The sequence below is a fragment of the Larus michahellis genome, chromosome 10 (assembly GCF_964199755.1).
Source record: "Larus michahellis chromosome 10, bLarMic1.1, whole genome shotgun sequence".
Lineage (NCBI taxonomy): Eukaryota > Metazoa > Chordata > Aves > Charadriiformes > Laridae > Larus > Larus michahellis.
The window spans coordinates 16,268,487-16,285,923 of NC_133905.1; the positions used below are offsets into that span (position 1 = coordinate 16,268,487).

Here is a 17,437-nt window from a genome sequence, read left to right on the forward strand (position 1 = left end):
AAGTTTATTAAGGCCAGGAGGAGGTGAGCTGCTGCCCACCTCGCACCCGTGAGCTCCAGCGGCTTCGGCACATCCTCCTCTGCTGCTGAGGTGCTCCCGGTCCCCCCTCCTCTGCTCCTGGCTGCGAGGAGCACTTGGCTCAGCCCCCACTGCAGCCAGACCAGCAAGGGGGGGTGCTCGGGCTCCCTCCAGCCTGTCCCTGGCGCGGGGCAGCGCAGGCAGCCCTTGCCTGGCCTCCCCGGGGAACCCGCTGGTACCTGCCAGCTGGAACCTCACTGAGTGCTGATGGGAAAGTTGATAAACAGCGGGTGGAAAAAAACAGAAGAGATGGGGAAAATAGCTTTGGAGCTTAAAAGATTAATCATAATGGTGCGAACTGTAAGGAACCACCTTCTGCAGAAGAGAGATCCTCTGCAGGTGGCTTTATTGTGCTCACGCTGCTGTATGTGTTGTCCCGCTGCCTCTGAAAAATTAAGGAAAGGTCTAATCGGTTGCTGGCTGGCACAGAGAACATTCCAAGCACAATGGAGTGCATCAAGTAGGGAGGCAGAGAGACACGGAGGACATGGGAGGCTCCAACGATGGCTTCCCCTGTGGAATTTGATGATTCTGCAAGGTTTCGGGGAGGCCGAAGATGTCTGTCAGCCAGCATGTGGCGTGGAGTGTTGGCTTCAGCTCAGAACCTCCCTTCAGTGCTCTTGTCCAGCAGCCGACTCAGCACCAGTGCAGAATGATCCCAGTCCAGGATAGATGACTAGGTTATTTATTAGGTGTTACCAATGTAATTAGCATGGCCCAAACCACATACAAAGCCAGGCACAGCAGAGATGGTACAACTGGAAACCTGCCAGCGGGGTCAGTGTTTCCCTGTGGCGTCCCAACCTCCCCAGCCAAATCCTGTAGCAGAAAAAGAGGTGGCTGAGAGCATGTGGAAGAAGGGTTGGTGATGTTCGTGCTGCCCGAAGAGTACTCTTCTGCAGCCTCCCATGGGGAATGGCGGTTGTGGCGGGGATGGCTCTCCAGGGGGGACTTCAAACTTCCCTCCTTGTTGGCAGGGGATGGAGAGGAGCTGCTGTTTGTTGGCGAGTGCCAAAAAGTGCTCTCAGCCCGGGAGCACTGAGAAAGCACAACCAAGGGCAGGATCCCTGGGGGCCTTCTCTTTCCATGGCACCCTCCTGGCACCCCGATGGTAATGCAGCCTGTTCCTGGTACCTCTCCCTGGGGAAGGGTGGGCAGCGTACCCCTGAGTGCCCATGGGGGTGGACTGGGGACCTTGAGGGAAGCGAGTGCCTCTCCCTGGGCAATGGCAGCATGAACTGAGGACGCCCAGTTCTGGATTGTGGGGTGCAATTGCTGCCATGGGTGCAGGGCCCACCCCAAACCCTTGCTCCTTGGGGAGCGGCGCAGCCGTGCTGAGGAGTGGGGCAGTGTGAGTGGAGCTGCTGTCTGATTTGGGCCCCCCCAAATGAAAGGTGCGGTGCAGAGTTATCTCTTTATATATGACCATGAGCCGTGGTCTCCAACAATGACAATGCAGGGCAGAAACAGGTGTCACCTTAATACCTTCTCAAGAAAGCCAATTACCCCTGGATGATTATGATTAATAATTCTCTAAGCCCTAATCGCGCTGACAGCAGTGCCTGAGGCTTACCCCAGGGGGCACTTTATAAGGGCTGCCCCGCAGAGGTGAGCGTAGCCACTTCTCCTCGGGGTGACGGCCAAGGCTGAGAGGTGGCGGGAGCCCCACTTCAGAGGCGATCCCCCCGCACTCTGAAAACACCCCTCAGTAAAAGCAAAAGGCACCTCACGAACCGCAACCATGAACGGTACGGAAGGCCAAGACTTCTACGTGCCCATGTCCAACAAGACTGGGGTGGTGCGGAGCCCCTTCGAGTACCCCCAGTACTACCTGGCTGAGCCCTGGAAGTTCTCGGCGCTGGCTGCCTACATGTTCATGCTGATCCTGCTTGGCTTCCCCGTCAACTTCCTCACGCTGTACGTCACCATCCAGCACAAGAAGCTCCGGACGCCTCTAAACTACATCCTTCTGAACCTGGCAGTCGCCGACCTCTTCATGGTCTTTGGAGGCTTCACGACCACCATGTACACTTCGATGAATGGGTACTTTGTCTTTGGAGTAACAGGGTGCTACGTCGAAGGCTTCTTTGCTACTCTGGGTGGTGAGTTTTCCAAATATTCAAAAATCCTCTGCCAGGAATTGCCCCAGATTTTAGGAGGGGAAAGGGGGACGCCCAGATGACTTTGGGAAAATGTGGTATCTGGAAGGTCCTTGGCATGCTGCTGCTGTGGGCCAAGGCAGTCGCAGTGTTTCAGGGTGGGAGGTGAAGAAAGTGACAACTGACACTTTCTTCTTTTTTTCTTTGACCTTATTTTGGTAGCCACCTGCTCAGTATCCTGAGAACAACAGCACAGCAATGAAAAGCAACCAGTAGCAGATTTTGCAGTTGTTGGATTTGCACATCTTTTTGGCTTGCTTTCTGACTTGGGAGATGACAAATTTGTTCCTCCTGTGCTGTGGGGCTGTCTGTCATTGGCTCTGATGTGGTGCATGGTGGCACAGGCTAGCAAAGCTGGCTCTGCTCCCCGTGCCTGCCAGGCTTTGACCGAAACAGATGTTAAATAAAAATTGTGTGTCTAAAAATGCCCTCCTCCGTTCAGCTCGTCCCTCAGCCACAGGCAACTGTTCTACTGGTTTGGTCCTTGTGGCACAAGTTTCCAGGGAAGCTGTGGTTAAGGAGGGGAAATCCTGGGATGACGGGCACTCGCTGCATCCCGGAGTGGGACTATAGGCTTGCAGGGTCAGGTGCTGTCTGGGGTGAGTGGTAGGATCCTGCCATGGATCTCAGAGCACAGCAGCAAAGTGGTTACAGTGGGTCAGCAGCGCAGTGAGGAGGTGTCTTCTCATGCCTTCCTACTGCATCTGCACTTGGCCTTTGGTCAGTTCTCTTTCCAAACCCTTGCTGGAGATTTACCTGAGGCCAGGGGTCTTCCTGGGGCACAACAGTATGAGGAGGCCTCATGCTGGCACCAGTGTGTTTTTCTCCTCCTGTTGCTCGAGGTCCCCGTGTCCCCATCCCTCTCTCCCTGGTGCAGGTGAAATTGCTCTCTGGTCACTGGTTGTCCTGGCTATCGAGAGATACGTAGTCGTCTGCAAGCCCATGAGCAACTTCCGCTTTGGGGAGAACCATGCCATCATGGGCGTTGCCTTCTCCTGGATCATGGCCTTGGCGTGTGCAGCTCCCCCTCTCTTTGGCTGGTCCAGGTAGGGAGGGCTGTGCCTGGTGCCTGGGGCCGCGGGAGCCTGCCTCGTGACAGCTCGGCCGTGGCTTCCAGCTGGTGTCCTCTGCTGGGCGCTGACCGCCCTGGCTCACCTTGCAGGTACATCCCCGAGGGCATGCAGTGCTCGTGCGGGATTGACTACTACACTCTGAAGCCAGAGGTCAACAACGAATCTTTCGTCATCTACATGTTTGTGGTTCACTTCATGATCCCGCTGATGGTCATTTTCTTCTGCTATGGGAACCTGGTTTGCACTGTCAAGGAGGTGGGTACCTGCCAGTAGTGATGGGCTGGGGACCACCCCATGCTGGGAAGGGTCCCACGCCAGGCTCCAGTCTGGTGACAGAAAGGGCCCTCGGGGGCCCAGGCTGACCCTCCACAAAGATGAATCCGCAAATTCCAGATGTGCAGCTCAACTACCCCAATCCCTGACGCCTGTCCCATGCTGGTGCAGCCCTCCCCAGCTCCATCACACCTCTCTTCCCTTCTGCCCACAGGCTGCTGCCCAGCAGCAGGAGTCCGCCACCACCCAGAAGGCAGAGAAAGAAGTGACACGCATGGTCATCATCATGGTCATCGCCTTCCTGATCTGCTGGGTTCCCTACGCCAGCGTCGCTTTCTACATCTTCACCAACCAGGGGTCAGACTTCGGGCCCATCTTCATGACCATCCCGGCTTTCTTTGCCAAGAGCTCCGCCATCTACAACCCCGTGATTTACATCGTAATGAACAAACAGGTAACTGGCCGGGGGCCAGGCAATCTCCTTTTTTGTGTTTCACTCTATAACAGCTTGCAGAGAGTTACAGCACCTCGAGGTACAGGTGGGCTGGGAGGGGGGGTTCTTTCCAGGTGATCTTGTTCCAGCACGAAGGAGGGTGACTGCAGCTCATCCTTGGCGTTGCACAAATCTCATAAACACAAGCCCATCCCATCTGAAGTGACCCACGCGCTGGCTTGGTGAAAGAGCTGGGGCTGCATCTGGGCCAGCCCTGAGCAGTGGGCAGGGCGGGCAGCAGGCAGGGTGGGCAGCGGGTAGGGTGGGCAGGGGGTTTCCAAGACGCTCTGCCGGGCTCGGAGGCAGCCCTGCCGCCAGAGCCACCCTGGTCTCCCCAGCCTCACCCCAGCCATCCCTCTCTTCCAGTTCCGTAACTGCATGATCACAACCCTCTGCTGCGGCAAGAACCCACTGGGTGACGAGGACACATCTGCTGGCAAGACAGAGACCTCCTCCGTCTCCACCAGCCAGGTCTCTCCCGCGTAGGCCCCCTGGAGCGGCCGGTCCTCGGGGCGCGCCTTGCCGCCCCGGGAGCAGGAACCTGGCCCTGCCGCTGCCGCCCACCCCGCCGCACCATGGCCCCGGCCTCGCGGGGCGGGCTCCTCTCCTGGCACTAGGAACCCTGGGAACAAGGCTGTAAATGTGTACACACGTTTTGTAATTAAAATGCAAAGGCTTAGCTCCTCCACTGGCGTAAATCCGTGCTTTTCTGTTGACTTGCTGCGAGCTGGTGTCCCGAGGGCAGACCCCTGGACCTGACCCCCGCCATGGCAGAGCTGTCCTCGTCCCACTTGGCCCTGCCACGCTCCGGCTGCCCGGGGCTTTGGCTGCTGCGGGGTGTCCCTAGCCCTGCCCGGTGCTCCCAGCTCCAGCCCTGCCCCAGCCCTGCCCCGGGAGCTGCCGTGACCCCTCCGGCAGGGATGGGCCGAGGTGCCGCTGCACGTGGGCCCCTCCGTACCGCAGAGGCGATGGCTGCAGATCCTGCATGGCAAGCAAGTGGCCCCGAGGGGGCCCAGTGGCACAGCCCAGCATGGCACAGCCGTGTGCGGCATGTGCTTGGGGAGGGCTCAGAGCTTGCTCCTGCGGTGCAGCAGCGTGTGCCCGGTGTTCGCAGCCTCAGCAGCCCCCCTGATGCCCCCCTGCAGGGAGTACCCCTCCCCGCAGAACTGCTGTTCCTCCATGGGCATCGCCGGGCCCTCGGTGGCCCGGGGCCGTGCCCCGAGATACGCTCCTCCCGGCCCCCCCACACCTCCCTGTTTCAGCTGCAATTGGTTTGGCATCAGCCCGAGTAGGAGGTTTTGGCCAGTGCTTGTGCTTTTGAGGAGTGATCGGTGCATCGCTAAGCTTCCCTCCGCGCTGTAGCAGGCAAGACATGGGAGCATATGGCTCAGAGACGTCGACATATGTTTTAAGCACTACAAGATGGCATATTGCAATTGTAGCAGTGTTCTTCATTTTTATTTTTAGCTCAGTTATACAAATAAGATGTTTTTCTCGCTGTTCAGTGTTATCAACATTTGAAACTATTTTTGTACATTATTATCCTCTCTGATTTCTAATCCGATGCAGCTTTGCAAGGTCTAATAGGGAACATATAGAACCCATGCAAGTTAAACCTTTAATAAAGAGCAATTTGCAAGTACAATTCTCTCATTATTTTTTTTTATCGATACTTCTGCATATTCAGTGAAATCTGAAGATTAGAGGTTTATGAATAATTCAGTGTTTAGGCTGATGTCTGATTCATGTACTTCAAATCCGGGAGCTGGTTTTGGAGGGAAGCAGAGGAAGGATTTGGTGTTTATTTGCTGTCCGTGAGGCTGTGCTCCAGGGGAGCCGTGCTACGCTCGGCGCTGCAGCTTTCCCGCCCGTGCCGGACTGGCCCCGGCACATGCCGGTGACATCCTGTCCCCGAGCCCGCAGGCTGCATCCCCCTGCGATGGCTGCTGCTGGCGGTGGCAGGGGCAAGTGAGGCTTGGGACCCCCCTGCCAGCCCAGGCAGGTGCCAGATGCATCACAGAGCTGCCGGAGAGGTGATGGCCAGATCCAGGAGGAGACGGTTGGAAGAGATGTACCCATGCCTGCTGTGGTGCCAGCCCCTGCAGCCCTCCAGTGTCCCCACTGGCCCCTTGCCAGGGAATTCAGAAATGGGCTGGAAATGGAGGCTGGTGGTGCCGGTCTGGGGGGAGCCGGGCATGCGGGGCCCGGGCACTGGGTGCCTCTCCCAGCTCCTTGCTCCAGACCCAGCTCCAGCTGGCACCTCAGTTCCCTGCCAGGATCCATCCCTGGGCCCAGCAGGTGGGCGCAGACCTTGACGAAGGTCTTTCTGGGCAGCAGTTTGCACGTACATTGGTGCGGTAACATGTCCGCTGAGTCGGGCCGTGGACGTAATCCTGGCCCTTCCTCAGGCTTGCAGCTCCCTCATGGTGTTGACAGATGATGCGCGTGAAAGCCTCGTGACTCTTGCGTAAAGAGGAAGGGACCGATGCCGTGCTGAGGAGAAACACAGCGGTCCCTGAGGTGGGGACATTCGTGCTGTTCCTGCACCAAAGAGCAGTTAATGAATTTCTCAGGCTTGCCTCACAAGCACAGGCAGAACAGCAAGTAGCACAAATATCCTACCCCACAGGAACAGCAGGGAAAGTGTCCATAGGATCACAGGAGGACTTATTTTTAACATGGCCATGACACAGAAGTAGGGAACTTTGGGGGCCATCTTGGAGACCCCAGATGGCCAAGGGCCCAGCTCACACCTGGCCCATGGGATGATGATGTCCTCGATGAGGGGCGGTTGCTGAGCCAGGAGCCAGCACAGAGGGGACATGGAGAGGCTACCAACGTGTGGGGCTGGCAGTGCTCTCTCCTGACCACGGTGGGATTCGGCAGGCAGGGAGCAGGGGTCCTGCTCGCAAGTGCACACCTGGGGCTGCTGTCAGAGCGTCGCTTCTCCTGCCTTCACTGGCCAACTAAGCAGCTCTCCATTTTCCTCTTCTCGTTTGTGGGATTGTTTTTCCCACCTGTTATTATGGCCCCCTGGCAGTGCAGCCCCCCACTTCCCAGTGGGGCCATCGCGGGCGAAGGGAGCCAGCACATCACACAACGCAGCGGGCCCCACGTCGCGGGCTGCCTCCCCGTCAGCACGCAGCGATGCCAGCACCCCCCACCCACCGAGCAGCCCATGGGCGCCTTTCACCCGCATGTTCAGGACGACCACCCTGCGCCCGCTCTGTCCCTCGCCCCTCTCCAAACCCTCTGCTTGGACATACCCCTATTCCCTCCAGCCCCTCACAAAGCCTTGGCAAAGGGACTAATTTTCCCAGCCACCTGCGCCCACTGGGGCGGCAACCAGGGCAATTAGCAGCTGCTAACCAGCCCCTGCAGTTAGGGTGCTAATCAGATAAATTAGCTGGAGGTGAACTGAGTCTGTGAGTAAGGGTGGTGCTGCTGCCACTGCCAGTGGAGCTGGGGTTGCCTGGGCCTGAGGTTTTAGTGGGGTGTGGATGTGTGCTGCCATGGAGCCGCAGCTGGGTAAGGGGTTTGATGAATGCTGTGCGGTCCTGGCAGAGCTGTGGCTGCTGTGGGGCCGGGACTCTGCTCGGGCTGTGGTGGCCATGATCCCTGTAAGGCGGCAGAGCTGAACAGGGTGGTGGCTGCTCAGCTTCTGGGGGGGTTGCAGTGGTGTGAGTGGGGTGTGAGTGCTGTGGGGCTGGGCTTGGGTCCCAAGAGGTGCCTCTTGCCTCTCCCAGCAGCCGAAGCTGCCGGCACAGCTCAGCTCCCGCGTCCGCTGGCCCGGGGCTGGTGTGCCTCCCACCCTTCCACCCTCCACATGGTCATTGAGGCGCTACGGGCCCAGGATGAGAAGAAGGGCACCTCTGTGGTTGCCATCAAGCGGTTCATCCTGGCCAAGTACCCCACTGTAGACCCCATCCGCCTCAAGTACCTGCTGAAGCAGGCACTGAGCAGGGGGCTGAGCCGGGGGGACCTGGTGCGGCCCCGCAACTCCTCTGCCGTGGGGGCCACCGGCCGCTTCAAGGTGAGCAGGGGGCTGCTGGCCCCAAAATGGTGGGGCTGGGGGCCATGGTGCCACCTGGCCCCACTTCCACCCTTCTCTTGCTCCCAGTTAGCCCCCAAGAACCTGCGGAACAACCAGCCACCAGGCCAGGCAGATCCCGATGGAGGACAGGCTCCGAAGCCGGGACGGAAAGGGACCACCAAGCCCGCCAGGGCCCCAGCAGCAGGTGCATGGCAGTGAGGTGAAAGGCTGGTGGTGCCATGAGCCACCCTGGGGCTGCCCTGGCCCCATGGAGAGGTCCCTGCTTGGGCTCATCCACCACCCCCTCTCCCACAGGCATGGTGAAGGAGAAGCCAACAGTGAAAGCAGCAAAGGAGAAACCAACAGCAGCAAAGGCACAGGAGAAGCTGGCAGCATCAAAGGAGAAACCGACAGTGGCGAAGGTGAAGCCCAGAGCAGTAAAGGAGAAGGCAGCGCAGGAAAAGCAGACAGCAGCGAAAGAGAAGGTGAGGGCGAAGCCCGTGGGTGCGAGCATGGCCCAGTGGTGAGGCTGGGTGGCTCTGGGCATGGCGGCAGCCTGAGGTGCTCTCTTCCCTCCAGGCCCAGCCACCAGCAACAGCGAAGCCCAGGAGAGATAGAGGGAAGCCCCTGCAGGCTGCCAACCGCCCTGGCAAAGGACATTCACAGCCCGCCGTGGCTCTGGCTGCTGAGGATGCAGGAGGAGGCGATGGCCACAGCCTTGCGGGTGCTGGGGCAAAGGGAGCCCGAAAGGCCCCAGTGGGAAAGAGCAAGGGGAAGGCACCTAAGGGGGAACAGCAAGATGTCCCCAAGGTGCAGGGGGGTCAAGGCAAGGCAAGGAAGCCCCGGGCGGCCCCAGGAGCCGGCCAAGGGGAGGCCGGGCTGCGGAAGGCAGCCCCCCCGGCAGCAGGCAGGAAGGCACCATAGGGGACCCAGGTGGCCCCGCTCCTTGTGGGAGCCCAGCCCTGCTTCCAGCCCTCGGGGTCCAGGTTGGTTTTAGTCCCCAGGACAGGTTTTAGCAAGAGGTGAACACAGAGTTAATAAAGTTTTTTCACTCCCCTCATGAAATGGTGTGACTGCTGCCCTGCTTGTGGGTCTCTGCCCCTGCACTCCCAGCACCCAAATCCTCCACCCCTGGCCTCGTCCCCCATGGCGGTGAGCTGGTGCTGCAGGCAGCCGCCTGCCACGCCTGCTGTCACAGAGAGGTGCCCTGTCTGTCCCCACGTGTCCCCAGCTTCTGGCTGCAGTGGCACACCTGGCCAGCCAGCATGCTAGGCTCTGGGGGCTGTGTGTGCATGCAGGCTGGCAGTGAGCCCATCGTGGCCTGGGCCGGGGGCCCTGGGACCCATGGAACACAGCACGGTGGCATCCCTGGGCACTGCGAAGCTCAGGCTTAGCCAGTCCTGCAGGTGTTGGGCCGTGGCACCTGCAGCGTCAGTGTGGGGTAGGTGTCCGGCCCTCTGCCCTCCTGGTTGCCCTTGTGCTAATGCCTGGCTGAGCTGGGATTACAGCAGTGCCGGGGCAGCGGGTCTGGGGGCATGCCATGGGAAGGGTCCCTAGCGCCGGGAGAAACTGCCTGTGCTCTGACCACAGTCAGAGGAAGACAGAAGTGTTTTTAGGGCTCAGAAAAAGAGTTTGGGGTGCTTGCTGTAGGCTACAGCATTGCTTGTGCTCCTGTTATCTGTCTGTGGCACAGTGCCCACCTCTAAACCTGTTTTGCTAGCTCCTGTGGGTCAACGTATGAATACTTTCTTTTAATAGCTTCAAATGCCTGAATTTCTCTTGCTCCACAGAGAACAGAGCCCTTCTGAAGGTCAGCCTGATAATGCAAAGGGTTACAGCCCTCCTGGGCAGGAGAAAATAAGTGGAAGTAAAACTCTCTTCCTAAAGAGGATTTTGCTAATCTTCAGCTGGCCTTGCCAATGCCCTCCAAGGCTCCTGGCCTTGCTTCGGGGCTTAAGCAAGAGCTGAGCAAACTAACTTCTCTTTAAACTTCAGCCTTGGCCATGTTGATCCATCTTTAATGGAGCTGAAACTCGTGTCCCCCTGGGGACAGGGTGGGCAATGCCACAGTAATAACTAAGCAGAGCTCACCGGGCCCTTCGATGATGGTTAGCCTCGCAATGCACTGCTCTCTCGCATGGAAATGTCCTGTTACAACCGGGCAGGAGCTGCGTCCTCTTTCACCAGGCACCCAGTGTGAAACATGAGGCTCGCTTTGAGAGAGACCAAATCATTTAATGGTTGGATTTAGCTTTACTAGGAATCAACTTTCCAGCAGGGAAAGAAAATCCCTCGGGTGTCTGGAAAGAGCAGGTTTTGCTGGGGGAGGTGGAAGAGAGAGGATTTAGCAATGCCATGGTTATTAAGAACTATGGGCTGCAGCGGGTGTCACAGCGCTGAAGCCAGAAGCCTCGAGGGCTGGTGGCAGCGATAGTGCAGAGGCAGGCATTGGGCTTCCCAGGGCTGGGAGAAGACGCTGTCTCGTGGGACAATGGCACCTGGCAGAGGTAAGGGTGCCCAGCCCTGGGCACTGCTGTGGTGTTACTCGTCTCCATGTGTGCAGCACAGCATGCGGCCATGTCCTCACATAGATCTTTCCCTCCCGCACCAGCTCCCGCTCTGGCAGCGGCCACGGTACTGGGTAGCAGGAGCGGTGCGTGGCTGCAGCTTGCTCTGCAGCCCGGAGAGGTAACACCCCATCTTGTATGGAAACAAGGTGGTTATGAGCTGAGCTGCCAACCCCGAGCACGGTACATCTGGTACATGCAAAGCTTGCTGTGCCCCCCTGTGAGCCGGTGCCTTCCTCCTGCTTCCGTGCTGGATGAGCGCGGTGGCCGGCAGGACGGGGCTGTGGGAGGAGAGGGACCCTGTCCTTGGGCAGGCACAGCAGCCTGACCGCACGGGGGGTGACAGGTGTCTTTCACCATGTTGTGTGTCCTCTGTATGCAGGGGCAGGAACTTCACTACGCAGGGTTCAGCACCTTGTTTTATTACAAAGATAGGCTTTTCCGAGAGTCTGCCACTTCCACTACACAGCAGGTAAGGGCACTACACCCACAACACGTGCCAAAGTTTAAAAACATGTTACAAAGGGCTCGGGGGTTCAAGCCAACACTACAAACCCTCAAGCTTCTGCTCCATTGAAGTTGTTCCTTTAAAACGGTTGTAGCAACTACTTTTTTTTTTTTTTTTTTTTTGCTTTGGAAAAAATTAAATAATAAAGCAATAGGCCCCAATACATGGCCCAGTCACATCACCTGAAGGCAAACTATACTATTGGCTCACCTGTATTCTTTCCTTGTAACAACATGGGGCTATTGCTCCATGGCCCTTTCCCCACCTGCAGCCAAGCTCAACGTTCTCTGCTACCTTGATCCTTCTCACCATTGCCTTCCCTGTGCTGGGCCTGCCTACATCTCTGGCAGCTATTCACAGTTTCTAAAAGAAAAAAAAAAACCTCAAGATTTTTTTTGTGAAATCACTTTCAAAATAAAATGTAGCCCAGCTACATTCTTAGAATTTCTATTCCGAAGCCACATCCTCAGCAAAGACATCGAAAACTCCACAGTGTATGTACTTTTTCTGTAGTTATCTTCTTTTAAAAAAACAAACCTCTGTTCTTCCCCTTTCCCTCCCTCCCCTCCCCTCCCCACCCCCCTTTTAACATACTGGATAAAGTCTATCATTTGTTTTAAAATAGATATCTATATACACATACAGGATTCTGATGTTCCAATTTTTGACAAATGTGGCATTCCTGGAAACAATGGGATGGAGGCCACCTGTCCATGGCAGTGAGTCACCCAGGAGGAGTTTTGGTGGACCAAAGTCATCTAATACCAGGTTGCATCCTTGCCAGCTGGATGAGTAACAGAGGCTCACCTTAGACCCTGCCTGGAGTGAGGTAGTAACTTTTTTTCTTTTTCTCTTCTTTCTTTAATATTTGGCAGTTTGAAAATGTGGTGGCTACAGCTGGGTTTAGCTTTCATGGGCAGGTTGTCTTTGCCTGCATGTGAGTGCTGGCTTCAAGCATGTGGTGCTGGCTGTGGTCCAGCCTCTACAGAGGCGCCTGGGTGATGCTGAAGACCAGAGCGGTCACGGCTCCCCTAGCTGCAGAAAGGACGAAGGTGCCATCAGAAAGGAGAACAGGCCACCAAGCTGGGACAGGGGACTTGCCCCAGCGTGGATGCCACGGGTTGGCAGTGAAGTTTCTAGGTCTGCGCAAGTGAGTCCCTGCTTGCTGACCCCAGCGTAAGGAGGTGGGGGACACTTTCTGTCTTTGCAGCTTGGGGTGCCGGAGCTGCTCTGCTGGCCTATGTGAGCGAGAGCATTGTGCTGCCAGGGTGATGGGGTCCAGTCCCCTGCCTTTATAGGCCAAAAAAGGGACTGGACACGCAGCAAAACTGTGCTCTCTTGGCTGCTCTCAGGTGACAACTGTGGTGGGCTGGGTCCGAAGCAAGCAGAACAAGCTGCTTTAGGAAGACACCTCTGTAGCACTGACTTTGTTTTTGGTGATGATATCAGGGAGATGCTGGAGCACGTGGGGCAGGGGGAGGGAAAATGCTACCTGGTGTTTTGCCCTACACATGGCTCACGTCTGCTCTGTCAGGGGGCTGTCAGCAGGAGCTAACCCCCGTTGGTGTTACCGGGGCTGAGCTGGGGCAGTGCCATAGATGTGTGCGCAGCCAGCACGGCGGGGAGACTGGGGTGCGAGGCAGAAGTCCTGCCCCTCACCTACTACCTCTGGTCTTCTGCTTCTAGGCAGAAGCCGTGCCTGTGACAGCTGGCTGAAAGGTGGGTCGTGAGGGGATATTTCCCTACACACTGCAACTCCAGCTCACTGTGCGTGCAGATCTGGGAACCCGGGGAAGGGGGAGCAGCCCTTCCCACACTAACATGTTAACATGCTCCCTCTGGCTCTGTAACAGCTGTCTCCGTTAGGGGATAAAGTGCTTTCACCATGCCTTAGCAACTTAGGAAGCAACTGCTTTGTCTCAGCCCCGAGTTCCCCACATTGCCCAAGTCTCAGATGGAGGAGTGGCTATGTTTACACATACAGTACAAAAATTAAAAGGCACAAAAATACACAGAATGCAGCAGATAGTGAACAGTTGATAGAGTCTCCGGTGTTGGAAAAACAAGGATGTCAGAGGGATGGTGTGGAAGGGAGCTCAGGCGTTGCTCCGATGGCCTTTGCTGTCTCCACTAATAACTCCCTGAGGCTACCCTTTTGCTTTGTGTCTATTGTTACAGCTTCTGCAGCCCCGTCTCTTGTCCTGAGGAACCACAAACAGGGATGCGTGGAGCCGCCGACCACCCGGGTGCTGATCAGAGGGAAGTGGTGAATTGAGCTTGCCACAAGCGTCACGTCTCCATTTCTGGCTGGCAACAGCAAATAAATTATGGGTGCCACAGTGCAGACCAGAGGGGTTTTGAGCTGCTCTGAAAGGTGTCTTGTGGCTTCTTGTTAGGTGAGGGAGGCCTTCAGCTGCAGGCCAGGCCCACCCCCACCACAAGGCTGGTTTGAGTGACTCTGGCAGAGGCGATCCACGGTGTATCCATGGATGAAGGCAGGTTCCCAATGGCACTGCGCTGTGGAGAAAGTCACTTCCAGGGCTGCAGTCAGCCTAGGCTTCACTGCAGCACTCATAGATGTTATCCTCCATGAGTGCAATCACTTGCTCAAACTTGTGCTGGAGCTGGGTGCGCTTCGTCGTGGGGTTGGCATCCAGGGCAGCCACGATCTGCAGGAGACACGGGTGCGTGGGTGACTGAGGCAGTGCTGGGTAGGGGTGCCCACCCGCCAGCCCTGTTGAGCCCCAATGCCAGCTGGACCTGCACCAGGGGAGCCCACCCTGCCCCGCAGCCCCAGCGCCCGCTGGCTGCTCCAGGGCACAGCCAAGCCCCTGGGCAGGGGGTGGGAGAGGAGGGGAATGCAACGGAGACCCATTGCAATAAAGTAGCTCCCAGCGTAGAGGCAGCCCCGCAGCAAGGGAGAGCAGGGGCAGGAGCCAGCCAGGGCCGGCGCCTCAGCTGGGGCGGCGGGTGGCAGGTTATTCTGCATGTGGACTGCATCAGCGTGCTCTGCCCTGCTGAAAGCATCTCTGGGTCTACACACTGGGCAGCCCCCCTTCAGTCCAGCCCAGCCAAATGCCGCTAAAATCAGCCAGGAATAGCTGGCCTTCTCTTCCAAGTCGTCAGCCAAGGGATAGGAGAGCAGGTGCATCTCTGTGTGCATATATTACATATGTGCGTGGGATTATGCAAAAAATGATAATCCCTTTTCTGTGGGACTGGATGTGGGTGTGTGACTGCTCGGTTACAACATATCGCTTGTTATTCCCTCCACAGGTACGCTGGGGCCTGAGCGCAGCTGAACCCACTTACCTGGGAGCGATATCTCTTGGCGTATTTGTATATCTCAGCCATGGCGACATTGGTGTTGAATTCGTTCCGGTATTTCTTTATAAAGACAGAACAAAGAGGGAAGGAATATTAACGTGATGCAGCAAGTGAGTTCGAGCTCAATCAGCAGGCATTAACTAGATTAAAAGAAGGTTTTTGCCTGGGTATTTTTGTTACTGTTGCATTGATGCGCCAGGCTTTTGACTTACTCCTTTAAGGAAGGTGTATTTGCTTACATCAGAAACAGTCTCGATCTTTTTAAAGCCAGCCTTAAATGCCCATGCTTGATCGCCCTGTTTACCCCTCAGTACTCAAAGCCATTTCAAAGGATGGGGCAGTATGACAGCTGGGCAGAAGAACGCTGATGGAAAAAACCCGCTCGGCGGCTGAAGCTAAAGCGCTGCAGGGACATCGTTTGATTTTGAGGAAGCTGTGGCGTATCACTGGCAGGACTTAAAGCTGGAGCATGGCTGCCAGCTCCCATAGCTGGTACCAGGGCCGGCATCCTGCACCCAGGCTGGCTGCCAGGGCTGGCTGCCAACAGGCTGCCGGGGACTCGGGGCCGGCGCTGGCAGTGGGCGCCTGGGGCCAGCTGGCCAGGGGTCTGCGGGGCTGCAGAGATCCTTTTCCAAACTTCCTGGCTCTTTGGCACCGAATTTCGCTTTCAAATCCCAGTGGTGCCAGAGCTAGTTAGGTTCAAACTAACTCGTGGGTGTTTACTGCAGCTCCAGCAGTAATTGAAGATACTTGGAATTAGGTCAGATCAAGTTTGTGCCTGGAAGTTTGAGGCAAAATATCCTTTATTGTTTGTTCCTTCCAGCATCGAAGCGCTAGCTGATTGCAGCCTATCTGCATTCCCTGCTGCTCCCCAAGTCCTGCTGTCAGCCAGAGCAGAGCAGGCTCAGTGTGTCTCGCTCCATCAGGGCACCGAGCCCATCCCCGGTGCAGGGTGTGCACCGGCCCAGCCCCCCTCTGCCCACCGCAGCCCAGCACGCCTTACCCGCGACTCCTCTGCGAGGTGGGCGTTCATTTCCTGCTCGCTGAGCGGGGGCATGTCATGGATTTGCTTGTAGTATCGCTGCACTATCTTCCTATACTCAGGGATCTCCTTGGCGTACAGTAGTTTATTGGTCGGGGAGTCCTAGAGCGAGGGCGAGACACCAAAATCAGACACCGTATTGTTCCTGGCTGAAAACTTTTCATCCTGTTTGTCTGACCGAAGTGCTAACCATCAGACACCGACTTCAGCTACAGCTGGGTTCAGGAAACAGCTACATCTTTGTTCCTGGCTTTGCACAGATGGGAGCCTGGTGGGACGGCACCGAGGCACAGAACAGCTAATGGCAGAGGCGCTTGCTCAAACACATCAAGGTGCTGCGGACAGGTACCACCCGCCTGCGGAGCCGCAGCATCGGCCCTCTGCCCCTCCTCCTAGCGTGAGTGAAACACTTGTTAGCTACAATGCCAGGGACGGTGGTCTATGTGAATGTGTTTTAATTTGTAGCAAGAGCAGGCTAAAAAGCGTGCACGAGGTCAGGCGAGGTGGCTTGCTGCCAGGTGATGCTCTGCAGATGAGTGTAGCACAACTGTTAGATAAAACACTTGTGCTCCGTGGCTCTGCGTGTGGAAATTGGTAACAAGGGAAGAGCTTCTGCATGCGTTCACTCGGGTCTCTCAAGCAGCCAGCTTGATTTAAACTGAAGAACAAAGCTCTCTTACAAGCTGAACTCTGTCAGTTGAAATGTTGCTCTTGGATTTTTCATGTAGCTTTGATTTATTTTGCATTGGCTAACCCAGCCTGCCTGGCCTATATTGAGTGCATGTAAAGTAATTAACAGAAAATTCTGAGTTCTCTTGATTAATGTCAGCTTAGACAAAGAAGTCTTAACCTCCCAGACACGCAATCGGGTTGTATCAGTGAAGGCATAACCCTGCCTGCACTCCTTGCAAACACAAGCATGAATGATTTTAACCTCAAGGCAAACCTGCCCCGCTGATATCATTACCCCGGGAATGAACTTGGCCGACTGGCCTAGCGTTGCATCCCGAAGGGAAACGGCCCTAGGCTCAGGGACGCAGAGGGGAGTGAGATCAGCGCGTCCTGGCACTGGGGTGGGGGACTGGTCCCTGGTGCTCTGACAGGTGGAGAGGGGAGGGAGGATCAGAGGAGAGGAGTGCGATGGGGCTCTAGCATGGAGGCAGCATCTTCAGCTGGATTGGGCAGTAAATAAGGAAGCCCGGGGTAATTGCAATCTGCTGCCGCAATATGTAGCGTGGCTAATGCTGCAGGGGAAATGGGCACCAGGCTGCGGCACCAGATCCCACAGCAGTTTATTTTCAAACCCATTGACAAGGCATTACAGGAATATAGCCAAGTTACAGAGCCTGCTCACAACATATTTTTTTTTTCCCTTAGAAACATGAAAGATACCCATGCTGACTCTTTTTTGAGTTATTTTCTGATTTATGTTTTTGTCCACTCTGTATTATGAAGAGGTGGGTACTGGTTTATTAACTGCTTGGGCACAGAGTCTGAGTCTGCTCTCACATTTGCAGTATCAAGAGCAACACGCTGAAACCAGGGGAAGAATCCAGCCTGGAAAACATTCAGCGATATACTGCCTGTATATGCAAGCTGATTTTTGTGCTGAGGATTTATTCTTCCCACATTACTCAACAATTCCTTCACTTATGCTATTGTATTCCTGAAAAACGTTTCCATCTGCTGTCTGACTCCAGCTGACCCCCTCTTCCCCTCACCCACAGCTTGACAAGGACAAATTGTAGGTGTTTCGTAATGCATGCAAAAAAAAAAGATCCAAACCCAAACAAACAAAAAATCAAGCGCTCATTAGATCTTCCTCCAGCATTAACCTCTCCCAGCAAGGGCTTCCTGCCCGTCTCCCGCCCCTCTCTCCGTAGG

The 17,437-nt window shown here is 56.1% G+C and overlaps 3 protein-coding genes across 4 annotated transcripts in view; 2 read left to right on the top strand and 1 right to left on the bottom strand.

Annotated features, from left to right (window-relative positions):
- Positions 1 to 1,819: 1,819 nt before the first annotated feature.
- Positions 1,820 to 4,576, top strand: RHO (rhodopsin). Its single transcript, XM_074602485.1, has 5 exons — positions 1,820 to 2,180; positions 3,115 to 3,283; positions 3,400 to 3,565; positions 3,798 to 4,037; positions 4,443 to 4,576. Exons 1-5 carry the CDS (start codon positions 1,820 to 1,822, stop codon positions 4,560 to 4,562), a joined length of 1,056 nt encoding a protein of 351 aa, XP_074458586.1. The 3' UTR covers positions 4,563 to 4,576.
- A 2,927-nt stretch (positions 4,577 to 7,503) lies between these two features.
- H1-8 (H1.8 linker histone) lies at positions 7,504 to 9,171 on the top strand. 2 transcript variants are annotated; one of them, XM_074603087.1, is made up of 5 exons: positions 7,504 to 7,604; positions 7,823 to 8,109; positions 8,197 to 8,314; positions 8,425 to 8,594; positions 8,689 to 9,171. In XM_074603087.1, exons 1-5 carry the CDS (start codon positions 7,577 to 7,579, stop codon positions 9,031 to 9,033), a joined length of 948 nt encoding a protein of 315 aa, XP_074459188.1. In that variant the 5' UTR covers positions 7,504 to 7,576; the 3' UTR covers positions 9,034 to 9,171. The 2 variants fall into 2 exon arrangements, with proteins under 2 accessions (XP_074459188.1, XP_074459187.1); XM_074603086.1 differs by having other exon boundaries at positions 7,510 to 7,604; positions 7,826 to 8,109; positions 8,689 to 9,151.
- Positions 9,172 to 11,077: 1,906 nt separating this feature from the next.
- PLXND1 (plexin D1) overlaps positions 11,078 to 17,437 on the bottom strand; it is an 83,777-nt gene continuing 77,417 nt past the window's right edge. The window contains exons 34-36 of the mRNA XM_074602486.1: positions 15,515 to 15,655; positions 14,497 to 14,571; positions 11,078 to 13,853 (exon numbers count right to left, since the gene is read on the bottom strand). Of these exons, the coding sequence (XP_074458587.1) occupies positions 13,737 to 13,853; positions 14,497 to 14,571; positions 15,515 to 15,655 (333 nt within the window). The 3' untranslated portion in view covers positions 11,078 to 13,736. The remainder of the gene's footprint in view (positions 13,854 to 14,496; positions 14,572 to 15,514; positions 15,656 to 17,437) is intronic.

Excerpts from the sequence above, each read along its gene's own strand:
- H1-8 (XM_074603087.1), top strand. The coding sequence starts at position 7,577 with ATGTGTGCTGCCATGGAGCCGCAGCTGG. Across the intron at positions 7,605-7,822 it reads TGCCATGGAGCCGCAGCTGG|CAGCCGAAGCTGCCGGCACA; the intron begins GTAAGGGGTTTG and ends TGCCTCTCCCAG. Across the intron at positions 8,110-8,196 it reads GGGCCACCGGCCGCTTCAAG|TTAGCCCCCAAGAACCTGCG; the intron begins GTGAGCAGGGGG and ends TCTTGCTCCCAG.
- RHO (XM_074602485.1), top strand. The coding sequence starts at position 1,820 with ATGAACGGTACGGAAGGCCAAGACTTCTACGTGCCCATGTCCAACAAG. Across the intron at positions 2,181-3,114 it reads CTTCTTTGCTACTCTGGGTG|GTGAAATTGCTCTCTGGTCA; the intron begins GTGAGTTTTCCA and ends TCCCTGGTGCAG. Across the intron at positions 4,038-4,442 it reads ACATCGTAATGAACAAACAG|TTCCGTAACTGCATGATCAC; the intron begins GTAACTGGCCGG and ends CCTCTCTTCCAG.